We start from the raw sequence: 16,273 nt of genomic DNA, 5'->3' as shown, positions 1-16,273 counted from the left end.
GAAGCTGCCAACTTACCAGGAGACAGGCTTCCCTGCATCTCTCACTGGGCTCAGGAAGAGTGTGTGGAGGCTGTGGAACTGGCTGGGAACTCATGATTCTCAAACTGCTCCTCTTGAAGGAGACATTCCTAGCATTGACCACGGCCAGGGCCAAGGGCACATGTGTTCTGGGGAACCTGGGTGGCTGCTGGGCTGAAGCTGGGCATTGTCTCTCGGGGACCAGGCAGTGTGAGCCTCTGGCCATCCCACCCAACCCTGGTCCCCAGCCTCTGAGCACCTGGCTATTGGGAGCTGGAGTGTGGACTTACCAGTTGATCTCAGAGGACGAGTCATTGAAGGAGTAGTTCTGCTTTGGGCAGCCCCAGCTGTGGAGAGACACAGCACTGGCCTGGCCTCGGCCCCTCCAGCACCACTGCAAGGACTTGCTGCCCGAGGGCTGCCACAGGCTCAGGTTCATGGGGGCCTCCTACTCACCCACCTAGGGCTACCCCCCACATCCTGGAAGGGTCTGAGCTCCCACATCTGGGAGACAAGGCAGTCTGCCCCCTCCCCACCCACTGCAGAGATCCTGGAGGAGGGCCTCTAACTGAGGAAGGCTGGGGTGGCCTCTGCTCAGCCCAGCAGGCAGACAGTGAGGGTACATCCCACATCTGCGGGATTGGGGGTAGCCCTGACCCAACAGTAACACACTGGTTCTGCCTGTGTTGACAACAGGCTCCCAGGGAGGGGCACTGCATGGCCAGAGAGAGCACATGGGAACACTCAGGGCCTCCCCAAGGCCAGAGCTGCCTTGAACAAGGCTGGACAGTGCTCAAGACACAGGGAGAGGAAGCTCCTATCCCTAGGTGCTGACTCCAAGAGGCACATCCCTAAGCTGCTTCTCAGGACAAGCGACCCCCAAGCCGCATGGAACCAGCTGCTGCGACAGTGACTAGGGCGTGGCCAACACGTTAGTTTTGTCCCAGACCATCACCAATGCCAGCGTCACTGACCAAGGAGACCTCACTGCTCACAAGGCCCCTGGCGATGGCCAGCTCCTTTTGTCTTTTCTTTCAACTGACCCACTTTCCCCTGATTTTTAATAGGCTTGTTGCAAACTCAATGCCCACAAAAGTATCTGGACATCCATCTATCATCCATTACTCATCTATCTTTCCACTCACTCATCCATCCATCCACTCATCCATTCATCCATCCTCCAGTCATCCACTCACTGTCTATCCATCCACTCATCCATCTATCCATCTACTCATCTGTCCATCCATCCATCATCCATCCATCCCTCCATCCATCTGTTCATCTCCCCATCCATCCACTCATCTATCCATCTACTCATCTGTCCATCCATCCATCCATCTGCTCATCTCTCCATTCACTCATCCCTCCACCCATCCACTCATTCCTCCACCCATTCACTCATCCTTCCATCCAACATCTATTCCTCCACCCATCCACCCATCCATCCATCCATCCATCCATCATCCACCCATCCACTCATCCCTCCATCCATCCACTCTATCCATCCATCCATCATCCACCCATCCACTCATCTCTCCATCCATCCACTCCATCCATCCATCCACCCATCCACTCATTCCTCCATCCACTCCATCCACTCCATCCATCCATCCATCCATCATCAACCCATCTTCCCACCCCCGTCCACATCTTGGACACTGTGCTAGGGCATGAGCATTGGTGATGGTCTGGGACAAAACTAGCATGTTGGCCATGCCCTGGTCACTGTCGCAGCAGCTGGTTCCAGGTGACTTGGGGGTCGCTTGTCCTCAGAAGCAGCTTAGGGACGTGCCTCTTGGCTTCAGCACCTAGGGATAGGAGCTTCCTCTCCCTGTGTCTTGAGCACTGTCCAGCCTTGTTCAAGGCAGCTCTGGCCTTGGGGAGGCCCTGAGTGTTCCCAAGTGCTCTCTCTGGCCATGTAGTGCCCCTCCCTGGGAGCCTGTTGTCAACACAGGCAGAACCAGTGTGTTGCTGTTGAGTCGGGGCTACCCCCAATCCCGCAGATGTGGGATGTACCCTCGCTGTCTGCCCTATGTTATGTTCATGGGCAGTGAACATAACAGACTTGGGCCCTGTGGGGAGGTGAAACCAGAAGCCCCGGGGCCCCTGGGACTTGGGGTGGGGGGTGACCCAGGAAAGTAGCCTGAAAGTCAGTCAGGGCCCAGTTCTCCTTCTCAAACTATCCTAGTGGGTTCTGCCCTCTTCCGACCTAGACAAAGACAGAAGGTTGATTCTTAGGAGAGGGTAAGTCTCTGGCCTGGGGATGCCAGGCACCCCGTGATGGGGTAACAGGTTAAAAGGGGATTGAGCAAAAGTTCACATGCACACCTTTAGGCCCCAGAAGCCAGGCTCCCGGCAGTCAGGCCTTCCTCTCCAAGGAAGAACCTGCTCTGCACAGCCAGAGAGGGGACCAGCATCCTGGCAGGGTTCACCCCGATGGCTGGATGGTGACAACCACACCACACATGTGGCTGCAGAGCCCTCGGTGCCTGAGCACTCTTATGCATAAACAGCACCAGACATTTGAGGTGATTACGGGTATGAAAAAATCAGGGCCCAATGTGAGCTCGGGAGAAAAGGGCCCAGCAGATGGGGAAACTGTAAAACAGGAAAGGACTGGAGATGCCATCCTCGGAAGGACATTCAGAGGAAGGATTTCTGGAAACCAGGAAGCAGGACAGAACAAGTGAATGAGGGAATGAGGGAACGAGGCAGGAGAGGGGACAGAAGAAACAGGACACAGAGCACAGCATCCAAGTGCCAGGGAGCCAGAGCGAGAGGACTGGGGTTGGGGGCTGGTCCCCAAAGACATGACTCAGGACAATCCGGCACTGAGGGCCGCAGGGCCCTGCTGATGTCCCCTGGGACCCACACAGAGGGAGCAGGAGTCACCAAGGCGCCCTGGGCACAGAGTAGGTCCCAGCAGCTGCCACTTCTCGAAGCAGCAACAGCAGAAGGAGACGGAACAGGACTCAGAGAGAGCGAGTTCCCACGCACCCTCATGGTGGCTGCTGCGAGGCTGGTGAGGACCTGACAGTGCACACGGCTGCCCGAGCACCTCTCCCGGAAGTCCCTGGAGCATTGGCCCCAGGACGATGGGCCCTGGGAAGGGGACTCCTTGGGACCCAGGAGGGTAGAAGACACCCCCAGAAACAGCTAGGGCTTTCCCCGGGGGGCTGGGTGCCCCCTCCCCTGACCTGCAGAAGCTCAAGTGAGCACGAAGACACTTGTGGGGGCAGGGAGGGGCTTCCTAGATGCTCCAGCCTTTCCGTGGACCTTCTGGGGTTCACTAGCAGCTAAGGGCACAGCTGGAAGTCTACGACGGGGACCCTTCTCCCTACGCTGAGCCGTCTGCGGGGAACCTGGGCACTGAGTCCTTGGCTTTTTCCATCCTGGGACAGGCGCTGGAGAAGGAAGGACTCCCCAAGGCCCCGGGCACAGGAGCTCCCTCAGGGACACCATCAGCCTCTGTAATGGCCCAGCAGGAAAGCTCAGCCCTGGGACCCTCGACCCCTCGCCCAGCCGCGCAGGTGGCCCACCATCCGATGCCCAGGGCCGGGTCGTCAAGCAGGACGCGCACAATGTAGAGCAGGCAGGTGAGGAGCTTCAGGAGAAGTTGAACAGCCGGATCCTTAGGCCTGCGGGGAGGGCAGCGGCCTCAGGGCTCTGACCCAGCCCTGGGCTTCGGGGAGCAGGGCCTGCACCCGGGTCTGACTGGGCTCTCTGGATGGCCCCAGCCGGGCTCCCCTCCCACACCCGGCTGCACCCAGAGCCCTGCGTGCCCTGTGTTGCTTGGGGGCCGGTGCTCCCGGGTCAGCCTCTGAGAGGCTCCATCCCTGGCCCCACCTTACAGCACGTGGGGTGCAGCAGATTTCTAGAGGCCACTCCACTTCTTGGGGGCCAGGATGAGGATTGGGGAGCAGGCAGGTGAATGTGGAGCCCCTGGGAAAACCCCCAAGTCCTCACCCTGTGGCCCTTGGGGGGCCATGAGGCCAAGCTCTGGCTGGGAACGGGGCAGGGAGCTGTTGGGGAGGGTGCGGCTGTATGGAGGGGTGGGGGGCAGGGTGTGTCCTCAGGGGAGACCTTGCGGGCACCTGTGGATGGTCCTGCCCCACCCAGCCCGGTGTCCAGCACGCAGGGCAGTGTCCCCATGGGTCCCGCTGGAGAGGTCCTGGTCTCAGATAGTGTGAAGCTAAGAGGGGGCGACCCGGTGCCCCACTCACCATGCACACCCACCCCCACCCTGCTTCCAAATCCCCCCGCAGCACTCAGGCGGCTCCCACCCCATGGACTCTTCCCTGAGCTCACAGCCCCAGCCTTTGCCATTGCCAGCCTTGCTCCCAGCGCCCTCAACACCTCCCTGCCTGGGAGTGGCCCTCCAGGCACCCCACTCACTCGATCTTTGGTTTTTGATGAAGAACAGCTTGAGCCTCTCCTTGAAGGTGTTCTCATTGACGTAGAACTCCACCTGGACCCTGGAGGGGCAGAGAGGGGCGTGGGGGCTCAGGACCAGTGGGGGCTCAGGCTGGGGACACGCCGGAAGCCCCAGTCCGACTGACTGCTTCCAACTTTCCAACTGCAGGAGTTGAGAAGACAGATGGGGCCCAGCAGGGGCCTCCATCTCAGACCTGGGAGGGCCCTGGTGTCCGTCACACCCAGCAGACAGCTGACCCAGCCTCGGCTCCTCTCAAGAGTCCTCACTGCACCCCTGGGCACTCACTGCTGTGAGTCTGGGCCCTCCAAGCCGCCCTGTTGGGGCTTAGGGTGCGGCACCCACTCCACACACCCTCGCCCAAGCCTCCGTGGTTGCAGGGCAGCTGCCAGGAGGTAAAGTTGCCCATATGGCTCTGGGCACGGTGCTCAGGACACCGCGAGTGCTGAGAGCACACCGGAGGACCTGCGTCAGACAGGACGTCCACAGCTGATGGTCAGCTGCTCTGTCTGGAGGCTGCTGGTGGCTGTGCTCCACGGCTATGGAGCACTGCAGCCTCAAGGGCTGTTGGGGAAGATGGGCTGGTGGGAAGTGGGCATCCCTGCACCCAGCCCACAGGCCAGCCGCGGGGCCCTCTCCAGCCAGGGCTGCTCCCCTTCCCTCAGGCTCACTTACTGCTCCAGCCACCAGTTCCCAGACACCCCTCAACCCCCATGCACATGGGGCCTGTCACCCAGTCTGCTGGCCTCCAGGTCCTGAGGACAGACCACAGTGTGCCAGTCACCGAGGGTGGCAGGTGGGGTGAGGTGGAGTGGGGAGATTGTGTGGTTCACCTACTGTGGCCACCACCTCCATGACCCAGGCCGGCCACCAAGAGTAGGATGGAGCCTGGGTGTGGATGGCTGCTGCCCCCACTGCCCCAGCCTTGGACACAGGGCCTCCTGTGCCCGGCTGTGCCGGGATGCAGGCCAGGCTGGGCCAGGGTTTAATGTTCCCCTGAGATGAAAACTCCAATGCTGCCAGCCTGCAGGACAGACAGGAGTGAGACCCGGAGCCAGGGTTCCTGCAGCAGGCGCGGCCATCTCTGGGGAGGCGGAGCACGTGTCCCACTAAACGGCCTGTGCCCTGGGGTGCTGGGCTGTCCTCCATGGGGCCCTCGACTGCTCCCAGCTATGGCCACTGTGACCTCCATGATGTCTACTCCTATCACTCGGCTGCCTTAGCCCTCGGGGGCTGCCTCTGGTGCCTGGCCTTGCTCCCTGGTGTCAAAGAGAGGTGCCCTGCCTCCCTCAGGGATGGTATGGGGGCAGAACACGCAGTCCAGGTGAGCTCCTCAGCATGGGCCCCCTGCCCAGTGCAGTGCGAGGGCCACAACACAGTAGGGCAGACAGACAGGGGAGCCCAGAGGAAGACTTGTGCTGCCTGGAAGGATCCTGGAGGGCTGCGTGGAGGAGGCAGCGTTCAAGCAGAGGTCCCAGGGCAGCTGTCCAGAGGTGGGGGGAGGTACGCACCAGCCCAACCCCTGTTCCTGCCTCAACCCCTTCCTTGTGACCGTCCACCAGGGCAGGAGGCTGTGACACTCAGTGGGCGAGCTGTGAGCCTCACCTCCCCTCCGAGCAGGCACTGGCTCCCATCAATCAAATCTGAGAATTTGATGTCACTACCTGGCCCGGGGCTGGTGACCCCAACATCTCCAAAAGTGATTAAAATATTCGGTGTTTCCCAAAGCTCACAACACTCAGGGTAAGTGATGTGGACCAGGTGTGTGCAGCAGCCTTCGTGGTGGGGCTGCCGTGGGGCGGGCAGGAGGGGCCTTGGTGGAGTCCCAGCACCTGCCCTGATCTGCCCCAGTGGCCACCGTGGCCTCTGCTGGTTACAGAGCTCAAGAAGGGGCCAGAGGCCGGTCGCAGATGCCTGTAATCCCAGGACCTTGGGAGGCAGAGGTGAGAGGATTGCTCGAGGCCAGGAGTTTGAGACCAGCCCAGGCATCATAGCAAGACCCCCTGTCTCTATAAAAAATAGCCAGGCATGGTGGCACGTGCCTGTAGTCCCAGCTTCTCGGGAGGCTGAGGTAGGAGAATCGTTTGAACTTAGGAGTTTGAGGCTGAAGTGTGCCTTCAACACGTCACTGCACCCTAGCCTAGGTGACAGCGAGGCCCTGTCTCAAAAACAAATAATAAAGAAAGAAAGAAAGAAGGGTCAGGGCCCAGGAAGAGGCGCGTGGCTCTGGGTGCCCTTGTCCCATGCTGAAAAGGAGACTCAGGCCAAGTCCTGGGGCAGGTTGGTCACCCCACCTGGCATACTTGGGGCCTCTGGAGACAGGCGGTGGGACAAGCCTCCCACAGACCAGTGGGGTCTGAACCCGGTGCTAATCGGGGGTCAGTCTGCCCCCAGAGTGCCCCACCATGCCCTGGAACCCCTCAGTGCAGACAGCTCTGCTCGGTCCCCTAGCCCCTCCTCCTGCCCCACGCTTCTCACCCTGGAACCCCTCAGCGCAGACAGCTCTGCTCGGTCCCCCCAGCCCCTCCTCCTGCCCCACGCCTCTCATCTGTGTGCCTGGAGCTCTGGCTGGGGAGGGCCCTCACTGCATGAGGGTCTCTTTGGGGGGCTTGTCCACTGTCTTTCTCTCTGAATGAGAGGCTCAGACACGACGCTGGAGGTCCAGGCTGTGCTGGGCCTGGTCTGGCCATGTCGGTGGGGAGGCAGAGCTGAGGGGGGAGCTGCCCCTGGGGGCTGAGCCCAGGGTTTCCTAAGGCCCTCCTCCCCTCACTGCCAGGGGTACCCAGGGACCACCGGATCCTAAAAGCATGGAGCTTAGGAACCCACTCTGCCTGCCTCCCCACCACCGTCCTGCCCTCTACGGCAAAAGCCTCAATGCGGGGGATCTGCCCACCTCACCTGCCCCTGCTGCCTCCCACCCTCTGCTGTCTGGCAGGGAGCCTCACCATGCCCTTCATGGTGACCAGGCCCCAGAATCTCCCCTCCTCCCCGGGCCTCTCAGCACGGCCTCCCAGAGCTCTGGTTTTCTCCTCTCCACTCCGTTCTCCTTGGGGGACCCCAGGGCTGGCCACAGGTGCCTCTCCCCCACCCAGCCCAGGAATTAAGTACCACGCAGGGGTGACTTCCCAACTGGCTCTGCTGGCAGCCGTCCAGTCTCACTCTACCCTCTGGCATCCACCCCCCGCCCCACCCAGGCAGAATTCTTCATTCCTGATGGCACCAGGCCAGCTACCCCCCACCAACCTCAGGCTCCTCTCCCCCAGACCAGAGCCATCCCCTAGACCTAGAGCAGAGCCATCCTCTCCCCCAGACCAGAGCCATCAGCAGGTCCCGCAGCTCTGCCCTCAGAATGTTTCTCCCTCTGACCTCCCTCCGGGCCTGGGGCTCCTGCCTGACCACTCCTCCTAGGCGGGGGTGCCCAGCTCCACCCTGACCATCGTCCCACACTCCGCTTCAAGGCAACACCCAGTCAGCTCCATCTCTCCAGCCAGCTCTGGCCACACCCCCAGCCCTCTAGTGGTCATGGGCCTCCCAGGAGCTCCTGCTCCTCCCTTTACCTCCCCATGGACCTGGGGCAGCTGGGACTCTGGGCCTTGGGCCTCTGCAACTGCCTGCCAAGACCACGAAGCCAGTGCGTCCCACTGGGCTCCTGTTGGCCTCCACAGCCAGGAAACAGAGAAATGCAACCCTGCCCATCGCCAGGGCCTCACTGGCTTCCGGACAGCCAAGTTCCTCCCCAGACACAGTGGGGTTGAGGACTGCTGACCTGGGACTAGTCCTGCCCCCAACAGCTTCTCTTTGAGGCCCCTGGGTCTCCTGCCCCCAACAGCTTCTCTTTGAGGCCCCTGGGTCTCCTCCTGGCACCCCGGAAACAGAGCACTGAGCTCTTTAGGGAGACAGCCCAGCCAGACCCTGGTCCCCTCACCCAGAGGCCGTGGGCCCCAATCTGGGCAGCCCCCCACGGTGCTCAGCGGGGAGTGCCCACCCGCACGGAAGGCACCCTCCATGTGGACCCAGAGAAACGCTGGGGCCTGGCAGGCCTGTTCCCTGAGAAACCGGAGCCTGCAATGCCAGAGAAATTAATGAAGCTTCCTCTGCTTTTAATTTTTAATGAACTGTGGCCGCCCACTTCTCCTAGCACCACCACAAAAAGGAGATAAAAACCATCTATTTTCCCCTGAAGTGTATTTCAGGTGACTGGTGTGATCTGTCTTAACGAATCACCCAGCAGCACCTGGGGAGGGAGCCTGTGGCTGCAGAGGCCTGGCTGGGGTCAGCTCCAGGCCGACCCGGCTGGTGTAGACCCGCCTGGTGGTTCCAGCCAGAGTGGCCCAAGCTTCCTTGCTGTGCCAGAGGTTCATGGACACTGGTAGCCTGGAGGGTTCTGCTAGCTCCTCAGAGTCACAGCATACTCCTGGCCTGGCAGCCAGAGGCCCAGGGCTGAGACTCAGTGAGCCCTCTGAGGCTACACAGGCCCTGCTGCTCCTCTGCCCGGCCGCTCCTCTGCCCGGCCGTTCCCCTCCACCTGCCAGCACCTGGGCCTCCTCCCTGGGGAAGGGGAACCAGGACAGGCACCAACTCCTGGGGTGTCCCGAGGACAGCAGACAGGTGGAGGAGCTCTGCCTGTGGTGACAGAGAAACAATGGCCTCTGTGTCCCAGGCTTCTCCTGGGACGACGCCCTTGCTCGGAGGCTCCAGGCACTGGAGTGCCCCGGTGCTCATCTGGGGGCCAGCGCCCGTCTGCTCAAACCATCAGGACCCACGTCGGCCGGAAGAGACAGTGCAGGCCTTCGACTCACTGTGGGTCCCAGGCTATGAAGCCACAAGGGTGGACCACGGGCAGAGACGGGACCCCGGGTGGAGCCACACTCTCCGCTTCCTGTCAGGGCCCGGCCTGTGGGAAAGCAGGGACCGGCTCATGGCAAGTTGCTCCTGGGAGCCGGGCGTGGGCTCAGTGGAGCGCCCTGAGAGGTGGGAGACGACCGAGAACTCCCATGGGGAGCCGCCCTCAGGGCTGGGAAGAACCTGCCTACGAATGTGGGCTCCCAGGCCAATGGGCAAGCACAGGGTAGAATAATCTACTTCCTGAGTCCATTCTCATCCACTCATCAGTTCACTCATTTGTTCACCAGGCAGATAGCATGCGAGTGCTCACGGCAGCATCTGTGTGGGAACATCGCCATTCCCAAGCAGAGTCCACACCTGGCACTCCTGGACCCCCGGCCGCAGGTCCCAACCCCCACCCTGGGAGGCGGGCTCAGGGGCGCAGCCACACACGCACCACAGGGGGCTGGGCCCGTCTGACCTCTGCCAGTCTGCATTTCGGCTGGCGGGGAGGACGGGCCACACCAGGGACCACCACTGCCCACGGCCTACAGCCCAGCAACAAGGCACACGGCCGGTGGGACTCACGGGCACGCGCAGGCAGGCCAGGGGGTCCCGGACGCAGCAGGGAGCCTCAGACAGTCCCTTGTGCACTCCCTAGGGTGAGGCCATGGTCCCTGAGGAATCCACAGGCCAAACCCTGGCCCTGGCCCTAGGAGAGCCGTCAGCGGCACTGGCCTGTGGCGAATAGCCTATCCCTGGCACCGTGAGGACAGGGCAGCTCCCAGTCAGCTGAGGCCCGCTGCAGCCCCCGAGGCTCCCCGAGGCCCGCACTTGCCCCAATCACTCAGCAGGTCAGAGGCAGTGCCGGGCCTGGGTCCTTAGGGCTCCCCGTAGGGGCAGCAGGGGAGTCTGTCCCCAGGTGGTGGCTCCGCCCCAGTCCGGCATGGCTGGTGTTGAGACAGGCCTGGGCCCCGTGTGCACCCATGCCCACTGCCTGCCGGTGCCCGGGGACTCAGCACTGCTCTGCCTGAGGAGGCCCTTGTGCTACAAAGGGGCTCTCACAGTGCCCACCCCCACAGCAAGACAGGACCCTCTGAGGCAAGTGCCGGCTGCCCTGTGACAAATGCGGTCGGCAGAGGCCGGATGGAAACGCTTCTCCCTACTGACCGGCAGGCCAGCTGCAGGCTGGGGGACTGGCCTTCCAGGGATTCTTGGCAGGTGGCCCTGCACAGATGGCCATGCCGGGAAGCTCCACACCAGCTCCAGGCTGCCAGGCACACGCCTCGGGGCCCACCATAGCCCTGCACTCACATGGGGCCGAGGTCCGAGCTGCCTCTCTCTGTCAGTGGCTGGGTGCCGGCTGGCTCTTAGGCAGGTGCCTGGGAGCTCCACGCAGGCCTCTGCTCCCGGCACCAGGCAGGCAGGAAGAAAGGGCAGGCTTCAGGCCCACTGCCAACCCTGGGGCCAGCTATTCTGAGCCTGGACAGAGCATCTGACACGCCCAAGGGCCCAGAAAGGGCAGACACATGGCTCCGTCCCCCCTGGGATCCCTGTTTTGACACCCTTGGGCCTCTGGGGCCCCCCATGGCTTGGCCAGGGGCCCAGGTGAGGCTGACTCAGGGTTGAAGGGTGAGTCCAGCTGGGCCTTCAAGGGTCCAGGAACATCTGCTGTGTCCAGACAGTGCCACAGGGCACACACTATAGCCTCGGCCCCTTGGGTGGCCGCAGACGCATCCGTTTCCCCCACAGGTCTGAGACCTGACTCCTCGGAGCCTGGGGCGGCGCCAGGAGAGCCCTGGGTGGTGGGCACGCCTTCTGTCTCACACCCGTACCCTTTGCACCATGGGCCCCGGGCTGGGAAGATGGAGGCCCAGGGGATGGCCACTGGCCTCCCAGCCTCCAGGACTCTTTCGGGATAATAATAGGCCCCACCAGAGGCGACAGGCGGCCCCTGGATGCTCAGCAGCCGTGAGTGCTGAGTGCTCGGTGGTTTCTGCTGCTGGTGCTGTGCACGGAACAGTAAGCCTGGGGCCCCTCCTGGAGACCGTGCTGAAGGTGGATGGCAGCGGGGGGCTTCCCAGGAGTGCACAGGGCCTGGCTGCTCTGAGGGGCTCTGGCTGCCCTGGCCTCAAAGCCTCTTCCCTTTGACCTACATCTTAGCCGTAGTCAGGAAACACCAACGGCAGAGCCCCAGCGGCTCAGTGGGGAGTGGCACAGCCTCTGAGAGTGCATCCCAGCTCCTGAGGTGCTGGGAGGTGCTGGTGGCCCTGGCCCAGCTGCAGGGGATGCTGGGTTGAGGGGTCCCAGATACAAGGGCTCTCATGCCTCTAAGAGCCCTTGTCTGCCACCAAGACAGTCCCTCCCATGAAAACACTTACTGAGACAGGGAGGAGTCCAGGCTGAAATCTTCTACAGGAAGCCTGGGGACACAACCAGAGGGGCATCAACCGGAAGGCGGCATACAGACGGACAGATGGAGAAGGCAGCAGACAGACAGACGGAAGGATGAAGGTGGCAGACAGACAGATGGAGAGCCTGGGCTCTGGGACCAGGTGGGGCACAGACACGCAGGGAGGCCCTGGGGGGCCTGGACCTTTGGCGCCCCTGGGCACGGGAGAGGTGCCTGTAGGAGGCAGCCCATGGGCAGAGCCATGTGGGGGCACTGAGCCGAGCCTGGCCCCCTCAGGGCCCGAGAAAGCAGCACAGCCCGCTGGGAGATCCCCACGCATGCACCCTCCTGTGCCTGGGCCAGATAGGGGGTGACAACCGCACTCGAGGATAGGGCCACCCTTCAGCCACGCAAGCAGGTGATGATGCTTTGGGCACCCGTCCTGGCCCTGCTCAGCACGAAGCCTGCCCAGGCCCCATGAGGGGTCCCCAGCATCCAGGAGCGAGCGCGGTGAGCTCCACTTCATGCCGAGGTCTGCGAGGCTGTCCCTTGTCTCCACTCCCCCGCCCTACACACAGGCCAGTGGGTGAGGCACCCGCCAGCCCTGCCCCAAGGCTTCCTGAGATAGGACAAGCCAGGGCTCACAGCTCATGCCTCTCAGGGGACTGGACACACCCCACTTCACTAGGCCAGCAACCACACGCCTGCTACCCCTTCAGCCTGGCCCCAGGCAACCTGGCCCCAGTTGTCCCAGACTGGCCAGCAGGCGGCTGACACCAAGGTGGCTGCAACCTGTACTGGATGTGAAGCTCAGAGGGAGAGGCCGGTGGGAGCTGAGGGCTCCGGAGGACTGGCCTGGTGGGGGGCTGGGCAAGGTGGGAGTGCTGAGGGTCTTTGCCTCCATTGACTATGTGCCTGTCCTGGACCAGCTCCTCCTTAAAGGACTTCAGAGGGACCTCTCTCTTTTAATCCTCAGAACAATCATTTTTCAGAAAAGAAAACAAAAGTTCAGAGAGGACCACTGTCTTCTGAGGCCACATAGGGAGAAAGGAGGGAGCCGGCCTGGGGTCACAGGCACACGCTCACCCGCCTATGCCAGGCCCGCTGGGTGGGCAGGCACCCTCCTGGTGCCCCTGGCGCTAGCAGCTCCTGGTCTCTGGGGTGGTGGAAGCTGGACACACCCCTGGGAGAGTCGAGGTCCCGGCACGGCATGGTGGCCGGGTCAGCACGCTCCACATGGAGCAGGCGGAACCCCAGGCTTAAAGGGTCTGATCTTCAGGTTTGCTCAGAGCTTCTGGCAGATTCTGTGTGTTTTTCCAGCTCAGGTTTCCTCTCACTGGACCCCGGTGCTGCCCAAAGCTCTGAGCCAGGGCAACAGCTGTGTCAGAGGCTGGCAGGAGCCTGGCAGTGCCTCGGCCCATGGCAGTGGGTTTGCCTGGCCTGTGGGGTCAGGTCCGGCGTGGCCAGGCCCTGGCTGGGCTTCTCCCTGCTGGTGGCCACTGTGTCCTCTCTCCCAAGTGCTCCCTGGCCGCGTCCCTCCGCATCTCCCGATAGAGCCCCAGCTAAGTGTACTGAGCTATGCGTGGGGCCTCCCATCTACTCTGCCCAAGGCCCTGTTGTCTGAGTGTTGAGGAAACCACCGCCTGTCAGATGTCCCACAGTCTGAGGCCCAGGACAGCCGTCCCCGCTGATTTCAGGAGGGGCCACCAAGCACACGTGTAGAGGACCCACCCAGGGGCTCCCAAGGGGAGGACAGCAGCCTATGGGCAAGGGACCTGGGCTTTGCTGGCCTGTGCAGAACCCGGCTGAGGACTGGAGCCCTGTGCAGACAAGGTCCGTCGGCTGCACAAACCCTGCCAGGTGAACCGCAGGGTGAGGGGTGGGGGTAGCGGGGAGCTGAGGAAGCTGGGCCTCTATCCGAAGCATCCAAACCCACGGCGCTCCAGCGGGACCCTGACGCTCGCCTGTCCCAGCGGTTGGTGGCCTGGGTGTCACTTACGCCTCTGCCAGCCCTAATGCTGCTGGGACCAGGTGGTGAGGGCCTCATCCCTGGGCCCACCCTCTTCCCATGGCCAGGCTCGCTGTCAACACACGAACAGAACCTGCACCCGAAGCTGTCACCTCCCTCCCCGGAGAGGGTCTCAGCCCTGCTTTTAGGGTAGCAGTGGTCAGTGGAAGGGTCTGGGCTTAGCCCTGCCTTCCCGCTGTGTCCTGCAGAGCCTGGGGCTGGGGTTGGGAAGGAGCCCAGGTAAGGATGGGCCGTCCCCACTTGACTTGTGCCCATAAGGAGCAGTCTCAGCTGCCAGCCTCGAGAGGGAGGGACCCTCTGGGCTCTCTAGGAGGCCCTCTGGGCTGACTGGGGGAAGAGTGGGGTATCCCTCTGCACCCCACAACCCCAAGTCCCGTAAGATGCTTCAGGGAAGAGGGGGTTCCCTGCTTGGGGGAGTTCGGGAGCCTCTGTGTTCTAAACCGGGGGAATGCCCAGAGCACAGCCATCCTGAGAGCTGCGAGGTCCCAGCAGGGTCCCACATGCAACAAGGGCACCCCCTCATCTCGGGCGGAGTTTTGTCCCCCCAGGCTACCATGCTAAAGTCCTGACTGCCAGTATCTCAGCGTGCGGCTGTGTTTGGAGACAAGGTCTTTAAAGAAGTCATTAAGGTGAGGCCGTGAGGGTGGGGCCTAATCCCACAAAACTGGTGTTCTTATAAGAAGAGGAGATCAGGACACAGACACACACAGAGGGACAGCCAGGAGAGCACACAGGGAGAAGATGGTGTCTACCAGCCAAGGAGAGGGGCCTCAGGAGGAACCAGGCCTGCCCACATCTTGAGCTCAGACTTCTAGCCTCCAGGACTGTGAGAAAATAAACGAGGTATGGGCCCAGCAAACTCACCCCTGAAAGATAGGGCCGGGTGTCCCCCGAGGGCCTGGGAACACAGCCCCACCCCTGTGGCTGGCCACTCCCTGTGCATGCTCCCGGGTCAAGGATAAACCAGCCGCCCAAACAGGTGCGTTCTAGGGTGGGGGAGAAACAGCACAGAGCCCTGTGTGGAAAGAAGGTGCGCAGCCCGGACAGGGGCAAAGCCAGAAGAGGGCGGGGGCGCCTCAGGGGTGACGGGGCCATACTCAGGAGGGGCCCTCCTAAGCGAGAGGCCATCTGGGGCGAGCTCCAAGGGGGGATTCAGGCCCAGGGTAAGGGGTGTGCTGAGCTGGTGTGAACACCATGAAGAGGGCGGGGCGCCCCGGGGTGAGGGGGACACAGAGGAACAGCCAGGTTCTTGGAGAGGAGAGGGGGCAACCATGAAGGTCTGGATCTGCAGGGGGAGGGAGGTCCCAGCAAGGCTGTCCGGGTCGGGGGGCTCGGGACTATCTCCTGAGCCAAAGAACACCACGACGAGGGGCTTGGGGTGGGGCCGGGGCTCTGCGTGCCACAGCTGGACTCCGACAGGCCTGTGGCTGCCACAGACACTGGGGTGCGGGGCACAGTGGCAGGAGAACTGGACCACACTGGACCTCAGGCTGTGTGGGGGCCTCAGGATTTTGGGCCAGCAGAGGAGTAGGATGGGGCGGGGGGAGCGGCCCCGGAGAGGATGTGGGGAGGGGACTGCATTGGTGCCTTAAGTCAGGCATGAGGCTGGGAGGGGCAAGGCCGCCTAGGTCCAGGGGTGGTGGGGACACAGGGGGCCCAGGGCCTCCTGACCCAGTGGGGTCTCACTGAGTGGCCCTGTCCCCCTACTGGGCACTTTTACTCAAAAACTCTGCAGTGGTGGTCTCCTGACCCCACCACTGAGGCCATGCTGTCCTATCAGCTCCCAGTCCCTCCCCAGCCTTACACAGCGGAGTGAGAATGAAGGAGGAGAGCCTGGAGCTCAGGGCCAGGGGAGCTCGACTGGGCGGGAGGAGGGACAGATGCCGGCCTGCAGCACCCATGAGTGGTCACAGGGTGTTAGGGGAGCTCTGGGCAAGGGCACTAGAAGCAAGGGCCCTCCTCCCCCAACGCCTCCTGTGACTCAGTCCCTGGGGGGCAGTGGAGACTGCTTCACTATCTTCTCAGCAATGGGACAGGCAGAGGCTGAGAGTGCTGAGGGAGCCCAGACCCTGGCTGGCCCATGAAGGCAGCTCAGGCCTGCAGGATGAGGCAGCTGCGGGCACTGTGACCCCCAGCTCCCTGGGGCAAGACTGCACCTGCCTCTCGGCTCTGGCCTCACCTGCGTTTTCCGTGAGATCCACACTCCAGAAGAACAAACCCACCAAGTCCTCCTCTGCCCAGAAGCCTGACCTACTCATCTCAGCACAAGCCCTGCGGTGTGAACACTCCAGGCCCAGGGGCTGCTCAGTTCAGCTGGGCAGCAGCTCCATTACCTCTGCTCTGCAAAAGGAGGCTATAAGGACTCTGCACCTCAGGGTCTGCCGGGGGATAAGCGAGGCCACGCACGTGGAACCATCAGCACAGTGCATAGCCCAAAGGGCTGGGATGAACATGCTGGAGGGCTTCCTGGAGGAGGTGGGCCTGGGCTGCAGCTCCCATGCTGTACTGCACTGCGGGCTCAGACGCAGCCTAGGCAGAACCTGCTATCTCTGTGGGCCCTGCAGGAACAGGGCTGGGG

General features: G+C 62.5%; 1 protein-coding gene across 1 annotated transcript in view; it reads right to left on the bottom strand.

Moving 5' to 3' along the window:
* The window catches only part of LOC105471910 (potassium sodium-activated channel subfamily T member 1), a 91,334-nt gene that overhangs the window by 40,081 nt on the left and 34,980 nt on the right, over positions 1-16,273 (bottom strand). The window contains 4 exon segments of the mRNA XM_071078594.1: positions 309-365; positions 3,558-3,630; positions 3,633-3,656; positions 4,414-4,493. Of these exon segments, the coding sequence (XP_070934695.1) occupies positions 309-365; positions 3,558-3,630; positions 3,633-3,656; positions 4,414-4,493 (234 nt within the window).

Source organism: Macaca nemestrina, chromosome 14 (genome assembly GCF_043159975.1).
Source record: "Macaca nemestrina isolate mMacNem1 chromosome 14, mMacNem.hap1, whole genome shotgun sequence".
In the NCBI taxonomy this organism is placed as follows: Eukaryota; Metazoa; Chordata; class Mammalia; order Primates; family Cercopithecidae; genus Macaca; species Macaca nemestrina.
Note: the sequence above shows the minus strand (reverse complement) of the source record. Positions and strands in the feature narration are given on the sequence as shown.